A 16,563-nucleotide genomic window follows, 5' to 3' on the forward strand; every position below is an offset into this window, starting at 1 on the left:
TTTTTTTCTTGCTTTGACAATTAAAAGTGTTTAACCTAACAAGACTTGTGACAAATGTATTTTCATATATTTTCCCCACTTTCTATTCTCATTTTAATTTAAAATTACAACGTATAATTTATTAACAAATGAAGGTCTTTAATTGTTAAATACTACGTTTTCATTCCTTTCGATTTCCTTTTTGTTCAAAGATTGATTTTATTGACTACTTACGTGTTTTTTAGTTCTTTCAATGCACCACTATTTATACAAAGGCCAACATTAAAGAACTGAGATAAAAAGGACCTGTATTGTTTACTTTAATAATGCACATTTGATCAATTAAGACATAAATCGTCTTTATGAAGCATTGACAAAATTACATTGTTGTTCGGGAAAGATAATTGCATGGTGGTTAGCAATGAATAGTTTTATCTTTGAAACAATCTAGATGTCATTTATGTACCAAGGACGTGAAACCCTAGTCCGGTATGGAATAAATACTATAACATGGTAAGAAAAATATAGTTTTCCAAAGTCAGTTTTTGATATGTTTTTTTTACTTATTTTTACCCTATCTCTTTATATAGATTATTCAAACAAAATATGTAAAAAAAACCACATTTAAACACAATTTGCAAACATACAACCACGGAAAATATCTGTCAACGAACACAAACCATATATACATTTACAAAAAAACTATATCCGGAACCGATTATATGCATACATGGTTTAAGCCTCACTTCGCGGTTAGCTTTGTGACCAGAAATATTCATTAGCATATTTCAGCGAAATTGGTTGCAATGAAATACAGTGGCGGATCCAGAAATTTTCATAAGTTGGGGCCCACTGACTGCCTAAGAGGGGGCCCACTCCAGTCATGCTTCAGTTATTCCCTATATAATCAACCAAATTTTTCCCACAAAACGGGGGGCCGGACCCCCTGCCCCCCCCCTTTCCCCCCTAAATCCGCCTCTGAAATACTATTACTATCATTCAAATAAAAACAGATAATTTCACATGTGACCGAAAAACACTGATAACTCCCTATTGCGCGTACCACAGAATTTTGTTGTTTGGTTCTGTCACTTTTTGAATATTTGTTTTATTCTGTGATTAATCAATGAACTGAATTATGTGCTGAGGGAAGGTTAGCATTTTTTTTTCTATTTGCGTGACACCCGTTGTATTGTCTGGTTTAAAAAAAAACTTAAAAAATAATTCAAAATACTTTGTAGGCAGAACATGGGCTTTCTGAAGAACAGATAGCAGGTAAGCCTACTAACCTAATTTAAAATACAGTCTAAAACTAATGACCGAAATTTTTACTGTTTCTTGACTGCAAGTGTTGCTACCCACCTATTGCAGTTCATTAAAAATTCTGACCAAATTGCAATCTTTTTTCTCAACCAAACTGTTCAACTGGTCAGAAATTTTAGCCAAACGCTGTAGAAATCCCTGAGTCAAGTCATCAAAATGCAAGGTGATAAGGTGATAATTTAAAGCATGCTTAAATATATGTGGTTACAATATGATGTTAATAAGTTTCCATGGGAGATTATCTAAAACCATTGACCCCTTTTTTGAAATGTTGATCTTTAAAACTTCATGAGAACATATTCAAGCTTAAAATGTATTTCACCAAGTGTTTTAGATGTTACCCGGTAATTTAAAGAAAGCTTTGTAACATGCATAGAAAAACACCATTTAAGAAGAAATAATTCAAAAACTTAAATTTTGACATTTATTCAGCAATTCAAAATACAATCCTGTAAGACTTGTTTTAAAACTATTATATTCGATATATCTCTTTAACCAGACCTTATTACTATGATGAAAATATTGCTAAAAACTTCTATATACATCATTGTTATTATAAACAGTCATTTAAAGGAGATAGGTAGTCATTTTTTAATTGCTATAAAAATGTCAAAACTTAGCTTTAATACAATTTTTCTTTTAAAACGTCTTTTATTTTCATAAGAATCAGCCATCAGTTTTAAATTAAAACCTGTTATATTCACTAAAATATATGTGGTTACAATATGTTGTTAATAAGTTTCCATGGGAGATTATCTAAAACCATTGACCCCTTTTTTGAAATAATGATCTTTAAAACTTCATGAGAACATATTCAAGCTTAAAATGTATGTCACCAAGTGTTTTAGATGTTACCCGGTAATTTAAAGAAAGCTTTGTAACATGCATAGAAAAACACCATTTAAGAAGAAATAATTCAAAAACTTAAATTTTGACATTTATTCAGCAATTCAAAATTCAATACCTATCATCTTTGGAATGCACCTTTACAATAACAATTAGATGATAAGAAATTTATAGCTACACTTTCATAATAGCAATGAAATTGCCCAGTTGAACAGTTTGGTTTAATTAAACAAATGGCAATTTGGTCAGAATGTTGAAAGAAGTGCAATATGTTGAGAGCAACACTTGCATTCAAGTCACAGTAAAACATATTTATATTTAATAGTATCATGATTTTTTAAAACCCACAACGGGTCTTTCAGGCTTAAGATTTGAACGATTGGGACAGTTTTGTGTGATCATATAAATTCACACCCTTTTATTGTTCATCGAATTTTTACAAGAAAAGCCTTCACCTTGTAAGCTACACAAGGGTTTGTCTTTGGGAATTGATTTCGAACGTAAAACTGTTGATTGATTGATTGACTTTTGTTGGATTTGCGCCATATTGCAAATATTTTACATACATATAAACAATAAATCTGGAGAGCTGATGGACCGGAATGGAGCTAGGGAATTTAGACTGACATGCAATGGTAAATGAGGTTATGTTGAATTGGGGCAGAGATTTTGAATTTCCATTTTGAGTGTCCCTATACCGACCGGACGTGGCTGCGGCCTATTTGTACCTCCCGCACAGCCAAAACGGACATTCTTCTTCGGTATAGCATGGAATTTATTGCCGGATATGGGCCCTTTATTGTTGAAAAATCCAGCTGTAATATACCAATCAGTCATAAAGAAAATAAATTTGTAGTTTTTTTTTTTTAAACCACAACAAGTTCTAAAGACGCTGCCCTGTACATGGTGTAATTTTTTTGCTACAATGAAATCCTAGCTGAATTCTGATCTCGTGTAAAAAAAAGGGATATATAGTAATTTTGGAAGTGTGATATCAGAACCATTAGATTTTAAATACGTTACAGTTTGAACTAGCTTATACTAACTGCAAACTTTTCACATATTTAAAAACTATATTCTAGTTAAAATAGGCACTATCTATATGCATATGTGTGCAACTTCTTATTTGTCGTGTTTCGATGCATGTGTGTATATATATGTGTGTTCTTGTGTCTAAGACTTTTTGTGTCTGAATTTTCTCTTAAATATTATGAATGAATTTCAGCTATTAAACATGCCTTTTCTATCTATGATCGTGGTGGAGAAGGGGTTATTCTTACAAGAGAGATAGGAACACTAATGAAATCGCTAGGATACAACGTACCAAAAGATGAACTTGTTGATATCATGAACGAGGTTGATTTTGAAGGTTGGTCATACAAAAACTGTATTTCTTTTCATTTTAATTCCAACAGTTTTTTTGGGCAATTTGCATTTTAAAATGTCCTATGAATATCCGAGGATGTTAATCTAACAGCGCATGCTTGATTGTCTGAAGCAAGATTTTGACAGCCGATTGAGTAATTTAGTTAGATGTTCAAGTTATACATATATGGTTTAAAAATATGTTTGCAATATGACTTATGTAAACCAACATCAGTAGTTTATAAGACATGTATTACCAAAATAAGACTTAGTAGTCATAATTTAGCTATAGAATGTGAACGTTACTCTGTAATTTCTAGAAGTAATAGACCCTGTTGTTTTTGTAAAGATGACATTGAGGATGAGATACATTTCATTCTAAAATGTCCTACTTATCAAAGTCTTAGATCTTATTTTATTTCACCTTATTATTGGAAAACCTTCTATGTATAAATATATATAATTAATGAGTTCTATTAATCTTAGAGAGCTATGTAAATTCATATTTCGTGCACAAAAAATTAAGATCTGACATGTTGTAATATGTTTCACACTACCTTCTGCTATTTGTGTAGTTTATATGTTGTATGCCTATAGTTGTTATGACTTTGATAAATAAATATTATAATATTTACTTAGTATTAGATTTATAAAACTTATTTTTTTTATTTTCTAATTCATGAGATCTAAAAAATGGTGTAATCTCTCCTATTCATATACAATTTTTGTTGATTGCAGGTACCAGTGATTTTTTTAGAATAATACAGAATCAGAACTGATCGATGGAATATATGAAAAAATAACATGTATTATACTTACAAAATGCAATACAAAGTACAAACTTTTAGAAAATTATGGAGACGACTTATTATGCTTTGTGAACAGAATGCATTTTATCAGAACATTTTTTCTAATCTAAAATTTAAAATTATAGAAATGAAATCTTTTCCAACTGCGTGTTGTTAGATGACATGCAATTCCAAATAATATGTTTTAGTTAATCACAAAAACTTTATTACTCCAAAGAAGCCATGCTTTCAATGAATAACAATGCATATAATTTTCCTAGTTATTTTATTTTCATTCTAAAATGTTTACCTACTTTCAGGTAAAGGAATAATAGGTATACAAGAGTTTATGTCTGTAATGGTTAACAGGTCAAAAGAAGAAGCTTTCTCTAAAAAGTTGATAGATGCATTCCGGGTATTTGATGTCAGAGGAAAAGGTGTTGTTGACACTGAAGTTGTTCGCCATATATTTTCTTCAATGGAAGAAGAAATGCCAGATGAGGAAATAGACGAACTGTTAAAGGAAGCTAAAATTGATAAGGATGGTAATATCAAATATGAAGGTAAGTGTACAAAAAAATATACAAACTCTTTTAAAGGTGTTTTTTTTAAAGTAAATATTGATTTAATCTTCTGTAAATACTAAGTTTGGCTAAGTCCATGTCGTTACATGTTATGCCATTGCAGGATGCATGTCATTTCGCGTATTTATCGTTCATTTTTGTAAGGTCACTAGATAGAACTAATGTGTAAGGTCACTAGATAAAACTAATGTGTAACATGAGTGTGTTCCTAACGCAACATTTATTTCACGTGTTACGATGAAGAACGACTGAAACCGATGTTACACAAGTTTTACGGTCACGATAACAAATTAGATATGTTCAAAAATGTGTCCTAAAAACAACACATCAGCATTTGTAACCCCTACATGAGAATGGTTACAATAGGTAACAAATGAGAACCAAGCAAATGCTGAGTTACAATGGTTGCATTGGTTGAAAATGTTAAATTTACTTTTATCATTTATTATAAAAAACTTTTTTAAAGCAAATGCTATACATGGGTTACAATGGTATATGGTTACAATGGTAACATGGGTTACAATGAATACAATGGTAACATGGATTACAATGGTTACATGGGTTGCACTGGTAACATGGGTTAAAATGGTAACATGGGTTACAATAGTAACATGGGTTACAATGGTAACATGGGTTACAATGGTTATATGGGTTACAATGGTTACAAGGGTTACAATGGTTACATGGGTTACAATGGTTACATGGGTTTCAATAGTAACATGGGTTACAATGGTTACATGGGTTTCAGGTATTACAATGGTAACATGGGTTACAATGATAAACATGATAACATGGGTTACAAAGGTAACATGGGTTACACTGGTTACAATGGTAACAATGGTTTCATGGGTTACAATGGTTACATTGGTTACACTGGTAACATGGGTTACAATGGTAACTTGGGTTACAATGGTTATATGGGTTACAAAGGTAACATGGGTTACAATGATTACATGGGTTAAAATGCTTACACTGGTTACAATGGTAACAATGGTTACATGGGTTACATTGGTTACACTGGTAACATGGGTTACAATGGTAACTTGGGTTACAATGGTTATATGGGTTACAAAGGTAACATGGGTTACAATGATTACATGAGTTAAAATGCTTACACTGGTTACAATGGTAACAATGGTTACATGGGTTACATTGGTTACACTGGTAACATGGGTTACAATGGTTACATGGGTTACAATGGTTACATGGGTTACAATGGTAACTCGGGTTACAATGATTACAATGGTAACATGGGTTACAATGATTACAATGGTAACATGGGTAACAATGGTAACATGGGTTACAAATGTAACATTGGTTACACTGGTTACATGGGTTACATGGGCTACAATGGTTACATGGGCTACAATAGTTACATAGGTTACAATGGGTACACTGGTTACAATGGTAACAATGGTTACATGGGTTACATTGGTTACACTGGTAACATGGGTTACAATGGTAACATGGGTTACAATGGTTACATTGGTTACAATGGTAACATGGGTTACAATGATTACAATGGTAACATTGGTTACATGGGTTACAATGGTTACATGGGTTACAATGGTAACATGGGTTACAATGATTACAATGGTAACATGGGTAACAATGGTAACATGGGTTACAAAGGTAACATTGGTTACAATGGTTACATGGGTTACATGGGCTACAATGGTTACATGGGTTACAATGGTAACATGGGTTTTAATGGTAACATGGGTTTCAATGGTAACATGGGTTACAATGGTTATATGGGTTACAATGGTTACAAGGGTTACAATGGTTACATGGGTTACAATGGTTACATGGGTTTCAATAGTAACATGGGTTACAATGGTTACATGGGTTTCAGGTATTACAATGGTAACATGGGTTACAATGATAAACATGATAACATGGGTTACAAAGGTAACATGGGTTACACTGGTTACAATGGTAACAATGGTTTCATGGGTTACAATGGTTACATTGGTTACACTGGTAACATGGGTTACAATGGTAACTTGGGTTACAATGGTTATATGGGTTACAAAGGTAACATGGGTTACAATGATTACATGGGTTAAAATGCTTACACTGGTTACAATGGTAACAATGGTTACATGGGTTACATTGGTTACACTGGTAACATGGGTTACAATGGTTACATGGGTTACAATGGTTACATGGGTTACAATGGTAACATGGGTTACAATGATTACAATGGTAACATGGGTTACAATGATTACAATGGTAACATGGGTAACAATGGTAACATGGGTTACAAATGTAACATTGGTTACACTGGTTACATGGGTTACATGGGCTACAATGGTTACATGGGCTACAATGGTTACATAGGTTACAATGGGTACACTGGTTACAATGGTAACAATGGTTACATGGGTTACATTGGTTACACTGGTAACATGGGTTACAATGGTAACATGGGTTACAATGGTTACATTGGTTACAATGGTAACATGGGTTACAATGATTACAATGGTAACATTGGTTACATGGGTTACAATGGTTACATGGGTTACAATGGTAACATGGGTTACAATGATTACAATGGTAACATGGGTAACAATGGTAACATGGGTTACAAAGGTAACATTTGTTACACTGGTTACATGGGTTACATGGGCTACAATGGTTACATGGGCTACAATGATTACATGGGTTAAAATGGTTACACTGGTTACAATGGTAACAATGGTTACATGGGTTACATTGGTTACACTGGTAACATGGGTTACATTGGTTACAATGGTTACATGGGTTACAATGGTTACATGGGTTACAATGGTAACATGGGTTACAATGATTACAATGGTAACATGGGAAACAATGGTAACATGGGTTACAATGGTAACATGGGTTACAATGGTTATACGGGTTACAAAGGTAACATGGGTTACAATGATTACATGGGTTAAAATGGTTACACTGGTTACAATGGTAACAATGGTTACATGGGTTACATTGGTTACACTGGTAACATGGGTTACAATGGTAAAATGGGTGACAATTGTTACATGGGTTACAATGGTTACATGGGTTTCAAGTATTACAATGGTAACATGGGTTACAGGTTTCATTCTCAAAAACCATTCACCTAGTGTTAATATAGTGTAACCATTGTAACCGTGTAACTGGTCTTGAGAATGACAAAAGGTGCAAAAGTGAATGTAACCATTGTTACCAATGTTACCATTGTAACCTATGTAACTATTGTATAAAGTAACCATTGTAACCTATGTAACCATTGTAACTCAGAAATTTCCAGAATCTAATTTAAAGTATAAACCAGTGTTACTACATGTATAGTGTAACCATACACCTTATCGCTAATCCCGCTTGACCCGAGAATCAGTCCCGCTCGAACTTTTGACGTCATACAACAATCACTTTTCCATTGTGGCGTCAGATATTTTCTATTATGACGTCAAAATTTTACGGGAACTTGTGTGATGTCCAGTAATGGCGGACAAATAGCGATAAGGTGTATTGTTACTGTGTAACTGAAGATTGAAGCCTGTATTAACTTTATGAATAATAATACTTCAAAAAAATATTGAAAGTGAATGTAACCATTGTAACTCAGAAATTTCTAGATTTTAATTCAAAGTGAGAAAAAAAAACGCTTGTAAAAAGAGAATGTAACCAAACTCTGTACCTTACATATATAAAAAACTTAAAATGGTGAATGTTACTGTTGTCACCAGTGAAACCATTCTCCTGTAGCAGTTACAAATTCTGACATGTTGATTTTAGGACACATTTCTAGCCATATATGTAACAAATTGTTTGATCGATAATATGTGTCTGCCTTAGATCCTGTCTTAGATATATCAAGAATAGTGATCTATTCTGTAAATGAGCCGATTGTGAAGTGACAATTACTAGTTGGAAATGACTTTTAACAAGCTTTTGAAAAGTCTTTTAGATCGATACTTTTGCATTTTGTTAGGGTTTAAGTATGCTTAGTGAAGATCTAATAAGTCAAGCCTTTTTCAACTGATTTTCATAATTTGTTCTTATGTTGTGCTGTTACACCACTGTCACAGGTTAGGGAAGGATTGTCCAGTAAACATATTAAACATCATGCCATGATTTATTTATAAGTTGTAATTTGCTTTGAACTAGTTTTCAGTAACTGCGAGTACTCTTAGATTGGTACTTAATTTTTGTTTGTGCTTCGTGCCATTCGTGCCAATCTAATAAGTCCAGTCATTTCCAATTGATTTTTACAATTTGTTCCTTTGTTGTGTTGTACCACTATCCCAGTTTAGTTGTTTTTTATAGTAACCCCGCCACATAGTTTATGATCTTGTGCCAAGTCAGAATCCTGTAATTCAGTGGTTGCCGTTTGTTGCTGTGTGCCATATTCGTTTTATGTTCATTGTTTTTAGCATAAATTGTACCACATCTCATTATTTATATTTTATCTGTTAATGCAATAAATTTGCATGGTTATGTTATAATGATAGTATTTCCTAAATGTGTAGCTTGTAGAAGATAGATTTAATATTAAGTACTCGTGATATCATATTGAAAACTTAATGAAGAATTAGAACGACTTCAAGATTTGGTTAATGTTAATTTTTTAATATACATTAAAGCTTAATATATCATTCGTGAATGAATAAAATAAAAGAACATATTTCAAACCAATGTTACATATAGTCGTATGATTTGTAAATACACTGTAGTACACGTTTACTCTACCTCATGTACATTTCAATAAAGATCGTTGATGATCGTAGGAAAATACGTTTTCTGGAGTGTTTAAAAAAAATTCTGAAATCTTACGAATAATTTGTTTTCATTTATATGTGTGTACACAACGCAAATATTCTGTATGACTTCGATACTTAATTGATCTGTGATGAATATTGCAAATGAAAGATCGTAGAACAATGCAGATATAAACATACAAATTTTTTTTCTTTTACAAAATTTTGACATATTATTAAGCAGATTGGTTTCTTGAAAGAAAGGATTTTTATAAATCCACCTTTTTTCCCTATCCAATTTATCCCTTATACACGTTGTGTGTGATGCGAACTTGTCCTTCCATGGTTTAATTGAAGGGAGTGATAATAACTGTTTAGCCTTCAAGCTGCTAACATTTCCCGGTTATGTATTATATCTGAAAATTTCAATATATACCACATTTTCTTGTGATAATATGTATCTCATCTTTAAACAGCTACAGATCACAGATTTTAACGACAACAAAAGATTGGGATTTGAATTTTAATTAAGCCTTTATTTTATGTTTTTCTCTTTTTCAGATTTTGTTAGACAGATAGTTAGATGATATGTAAAAAGTAAAAGAATCTTACCTAGAGGATATACATTTTAACTGCTAAAACACATTGTATATTTGACAGTCAGATGATATATTTATACATGAATATACTGCATAGATTCGATTTTGATAGAATAGCTAGGACACACATATACCGCGTTTTGAATGTTTCTGATATAGATGTTCGTTCTCATGTATAAAATATAAAATGTCTTGCAAGATAAAACTGTCTTTTTAAGCCTTTGACATTGTCAATTCTTCTCGAAAATTTTTGTACTATTGGGTCCTAATTACAATTTTGTTTGTCTGAAATCTATATTTTATCTGCATCTATTTCAATATTATTCGTATGTTTATTTCAAATGTGCATCCACACAGAGGCTCTTTTAAACGATCAAAGTTATCCTTGTCAAAGTGTTTTGGTTGTGTTAACATGTATACAAAATTTTGACATATTTTGATGGTCTTTGGTGAAGTAGAACTCCCTCCTATTTTCCTTAAAACTTTTGATTGCCTTAAATTTGACGAGAACTGACCGAAGAGAACGAGAAGAGAAAAGTACTTGGCAATTATGAAAAAAAACAGCAAACCTGCAATTTTTTGCCATAGTGTTGTTGGTTTCTCTTCGACTTATACACTTTGATTGTCCGCCGTTTGGTATTGTCCGCCTCTTTTTTTTTTTGCTATCGAAGACACTTTTGGCAAAAGTAAAACCAGATGGAAAATACAAACAAGTTTAATGCTTTATGTGAAGATAAGTAAGCAAATTATTTTTGCCAAATTTGTGGAATTATTAAATCAAGATATTAGATCGACCAATTAAACAATTGCGTGGATGTAAGAAACTATATGTCACAAACTTCAATAATGAGCGAAACCAATACTCTATAGTCAGCTAAAAAAGGACCCGACATCACAAAATGTGAATCAATTCAAATGAGAAAAAATCCAAAGGCATGATTATTGGTAACAAAATAAACGAAAATAAATAAAACAGACAGAAACCAACGATAACCACTAAATAAAAGGCTCCTGACTTCGGGCAGGTACATAAAGAATGTGGTGGGGTTAAACATGGTTTTTGAGCGCTCAGTTGAAAATGGCTCGACTCATTAGATTGGCACGAAGCACAAACAAACCAACTAACAAAAAGTCAAAAGAAAAAATTACCGATCTATGAGTACTCGCAATTACTGAAAGATTGTTAAAAGTCAGTTTTAACTAACAAAAATAAATCCTGTTCTATAAGACTTATATATCAATCAGTATATGCATCCACAGATTTAGTGTAAAGACGCTATAAACAATCGAAAAACAGCATGACCGTGTGCAATGCCAAAATGCTAGTACATTGCATCGACACTGGAAGATGGCAAAACTTAGAAAGAGAAAACAGAAAGTGTGTATTGTGTAATTTAGATGCCATTGGTGATGAATACCATTACATTTTTAATTGTTCAGCTTTTCATAACTGTAGAAAACAATTTATTACATTTCATTATAGGAATAGACCTACCACGTTGAAGTTGCATGACTTAATGAATTCCAAAACATATTCAGAACTGAATGAGCTGTGTAAACTCATTAAGGAGATCAATAACAAATTGAACTTTTCTGGATGAACAATTGTAAATGCCTCTATCTACTTTCGTACATTATTTATTTATGTAATTGTATTGAAATATGTATTATTATCTCTATACCTTTGTAATTTGGTTTGTGAGAATAAAGATATATATATATAGATATACAGGATGTATGACCATGCACTTTCGTAACGGAAAAAACCCAACAAGACATAATTAGCTATGTTTTAATTTATTTTAAAAGAATCAATCTTTAGTTATCACAGAACAGAGGTTATTCTGAAAAACCCTGTTCACTGGAGCGTGAAATTGAGTCAAAGTCCACCTATTATATATCAAACGGACACTGACACATCGCAAACAATACATATACTTATGTAGCCAATATTGTTGACCGATTATATATTGGTAAGTAGGAACATACGTCATCCTGAAATCTTAACCTGAAGGCAGGAACATGAACATAAGATCAAGATCAAGTAACAATCTCTCCTTTGTTAATGTTAAAAACAAAATGAAAATTAGCAGAAAATGCAAAACAATCTAGTATATGGTTTAGTTTAAACATATTTTATTTGCTCAAAGCAAAAAGGATCAGACACAAGTAAAACATACTTATAAATTCTTCTTCACAATACAATATATATAACAATACAAATTGAATGTGAGCATGCATTATATAAAATAAACAACATAAATATTACTAATAAACTATACTGAAAGAAGGAAAGGGGGTGAAGAAAGAACGACAGAGATCAGGATAATGATGATGTGCGTTTTACCTATATGTTGATATTATACTACGAGGAATCGTTTTGATCTCTTACTTGTCTAACAATTTGCATATTTTGATCATAGGAAAGAGTTTCTTTTCCAAACACCAATAGTTTTAAGTCCAAATTGCAGCCTTCGGGAAGCCAGCTGAGACTATTAAACAGAATAGCCTTTTCATTTAAATAGAAAGGACAATCAAAGAAAAAATGTCGCATGTCCTCAATATCCAAACCACATTTACATGTTGAATCAGATATAATGTTAGCTCTAAACAAGTCACAATTCAAGAAAGATGCTGAGAACATCTAAATTGGGTTAAGATTATATTCAATTTTCTAGGACCATATAAATAATTTTGAGATTGATTCTGATTTCAAATGCCGTGGTTTTTTAATTCTACTTTGAATTTTGATAATGAATCTACATTTTGAACTGACATGTTCAGATTATTCCAAAGTTTAATTGTTGAGGGGATAAATGATTGGAAAGTCAGTGTCAGCCTGTAAAATAGTAAAATAATATCTTGTCCATTTCGCAAGGGATATTGTGTTGTGCTTTGAATTTTAGTATAGGGTTGTAACCTTAATACTAACATGATGTGATACTGGATTATTGACATCAACATGTTTCGTTTAATCGTGTCAGTGCCAAAGCATTGGCTACATGATCAATGAAACTCTTTAGGATTAACACTGTTTTCCAAATCTTTGGCTATTACTCTTCTTATCATGGCTTAAACGCAAATTAGTATTTAATTTGATTCACAGCTACATAAACTAGTGTGATGCAAGTTCACGAGGGCCTCATCTGGCTATTATCTAATACTTCGGCATTTAGCAAGATTCGATTCATAGATTTTGATGTTTGCTCTTTTCAGTTAGCCTTAGTTCTATGTCAAGTTGCAAATCTTTTCATGCGTATTTAGGAAAATAAAAAAATTAAAAAAAAAAAACAATTAATGCGATAGGCATGTTCGGCAAAGTGGGTTTACCGAGATGAAGGTCTGGGAATTGAGAGGAATTGGATTGAACGTCCGCATTCCGACCGATTGTGTCTATGTATCTATACATCCTGTACAGCCAATGGGGTGCTCCGATTTAGCATGAGTTCACTGCTGGATGAGAGAATTCCAGGTTGCCATGTTACTTTACCCCAGTCTACGTTTGGTTGACAATGTTAATAATTTGTTTTAATGTTCTATTGAACTATAACTTGACTCTGAGCATTTTAGACAGATTTTCTTTAAAATATGACAGAATAATCTAACACAATATAGCGGTATATGAAATGAATTGATTCGTATAATTTAAATATATTTTATAATATAATTCTTCTAGAAAAAAAACTGACAAATTACTGCTACTTTAAATTGGCATGGAAGGCTATGATATTCCAATTTTCAACACAATGTTTATTTGGTCATTTGGTCACCATAAAAGGATTATAGGGTCCGTTTTATCATAGCATAATGTCAGCCAACACGGGTGTGTTGTCGATTGAGATCTATTTAAAAAGTTGGACCAAAGTTAGATTGAACTGTTCTAGCTCAGTAAAACGCATTGAATGAAATTATAAAATAACATTATTTTTAACATCAATGCACCTTTTGGTCAAAAGTGTATGTCCTCAAAAAGAAGTAATCAATTTCGGTGGTATTTAAGATCGAAACCTCCTTTCCTTCCTTTTCTTAATAATGCCTCGCGAAATCGGAGAAAGTCAGGCTTGATCTTCTTTTTCCAGAAGTATTTCTTCAAGTAATGCCTTTTGAGTTTGCTTCACCTACTTTTTCCATTGAAGGGAATTCAAAGGACCTTTTCTGCATTTAATCAGCTGTGGATCTTAATTGCTTTGAGTTATTAAAAATAGATACGGTAAGGTATTACAACTTTGTGATTAGTAAAAGTACACTGTCACTGTATAACAATTAGTCAACAATTTTAAGAAAATGAGTTAACGTTGCGTTCCTATATTTTGAAAAGTAGATTTTTCAACATTAAGCCTTGACAGTTTCATAGAATTAATCAGAAATGTTGGTGATCTTTTAACAATTTTCTATGACTGGATGGATACCGATGTGTGGTCCTGGTTGACTGTTAGTCCCGAGGGTAGCATCAGCTCATTGGTCTGTGGTTCGCCACTGAAAAATAAATTTCTTAAATTTCCCGTTGGTAAATTTATAAATGGTTTGGAAACTATGGTTTTAAGTCCCCTAACCAAATTGACCTTCGTATGTTTTGACTGTTTTATATATCAATACATTCCCGGCTTTCAAAATTTTGGGTTTGACCTTTCCTGGTGAAGTTAAACCCAGAAAAGCGCTCAACGCGCATAGTACCAATGTGTTTCTTCATTCGTCGCTGTAGGGGACATGATGGCTGCTAAAACATTTTAAAGAGCACTTATATAAATAGGTCAAACAGCGTAAGTTAAATTAAACAAATTAACTGCAGCTTTAAAATAAGTCGAAATTGTAAGGAATTAATTTATGAGATTAATGAAACTAGTTGTAGTCAGATTTTACTGTGAAAGATTAATTGTTGGACAATAAAAGTTCTTTTACTCATATTTGTTATATAGTTTATACCTAAACCAGTGTAAATTATATATAACTGTTTCGACACTAGTATACTCTGGACCTGAGAATACTTTATTTCATGATGATTATCTTCGTTACAGCTCATAAAGCCTTTGGATTATTTGATGTAACCGACAACTGTGTTATAAATACATGGGAACTGAAGTCTGTATTGAGTTCACTTGGACAAAATATCATAACAAACGAGAAATTGCATGGAATGATTCAGGAAGCTGATTTAGATGGTAAGCGTGTGCCATGTTGACTGACAATGAAGAAGAATACATGTATATACAATATGAAAAAAGGAATCTTATATCAAAATTTTATGACATTCAAATAAAAGATTAATTATAATTATGTAACTTTATTTTGAAAATGTACATAATTATATATCGATTATATATGTTGTTATACTTTGGTATGGATGTTTAGTTTGAACCTGAGAGGCGCTCATTTCAGAGGATTCCTTCTTTTCACTTGCTTTAGTATAATTCATTCTAGACATAATGGTATCCTATCTTTGCAGAAATACATTGATATACATTTAAGGTTTTGTCTAAATATCTGTTTAAACTTCAAAACACTGTCTGTGTTTCTCTCTTTCTTCTCCCTCTCTATAAGCGGCTGGTTTTTTTAGTTGTATGGAGAGATTGCAAGAAAGAAAAAGGGGAAACATACTTGTTATAAGAAAACTGCCCAATTCTGATTTGCAAAGTTAAACGTAGACGATTTTGGCTTCTTTTCATGTCTGATTTGGTTTGGTATATCCACTTGGGCATTAGCGTTCCTTGCGAATGTTAAATCAGAAAAAAACGTTTCCTATAATAGCTTAATTTAATTAATGACTTACGGTAGAGGAACCGCAACACAATTTGTTCATGTACCCCCAAACTAATGAACTCATGTGTATGTAAACAAAACTGTCAGTTCGGTAGTTTCGAAAGCAATTCATTTTTGTCGAGCCTTCGACTTTTGTCGCAAAAGCGAGACATAGCGATCCTATATTCCGTCGTCGTCGTCGTCGACTGTGTCCACAAATATTCACTCTGTGGTTAAAGTTTTTCAAATTTTAATAACTTTCTTAAACTATCCTGGATTTCTTCCAAACTGGGACATAAGCTTGTTAATGATCATATAAGATAGTATTCAAAAGTAAATTTTGTTAAAAAAAAATCCTGTTTATCCGTATTTTACTTATAAATGGACTTAGTTTTTCTGCCAGTTAACATTACATTCACTCTGTGGTTAAAGTTTTTCAAATTTTAATAACTTTCTTAAACTATCCTGGATTTGTACCAAACTTGGACAGAAGCTTGTTTATGATCAAAAGCTAGTATCGAGAAGGAAATTTTGTAAAAAAAAAAAATCCTGTGTTTATATTACTTATAAATGGACTTAGTTTTTCTTCCAGTTAACATGACATACAGTCTGCAGTTAA

General features: G+C 32.3%; 1 protein-coding gene across 1 annotated transcript; it reads left to right on the forward strand.

The window, feature by feature from the left end:
- The first annotated feature begins 451 nt into the window (after positions 1–451).
- Positions 452–11,937, forward strand: LOC127738156 (calmodulin-like). The gene is made up of 5 exons (XM_052249297.1): positions 452–492; positions 1,221–1,254; positions 3,374–3,517; positions 4,622–4,864; positions 10,171–11,937. Exons 1-5 carry the CDS (start codon positions 490–492, stop codon positions 10,194–10,196), a joined length of 450 nt encoding a protein of 149 aa, XP_052105257.1. The 5' UTR covers positions 452–489; the 3' UTR covers positions 10,197–11,937.
- The last annotated feature ends 4,626 nt before the right edge of the window (positions 11,938–16,563 follow it).

The sequence above is a fragment of the Mytilus californianus genome, unplaced genomic scaffold (genome assembly GCF_021869535.1).
Source record: "Mytilus californianus isolate M0D057914Y unplaced genomic scaffold, xbMytCali1.0.p SCAF_4, whole genome shotgun sequence".
Lineage (NCBI taxonomy): Eukaryota > Metazoa > Mollusca > Bivalvia > Mytilida > Mytilidae > Mytilus > Mytilus californianus.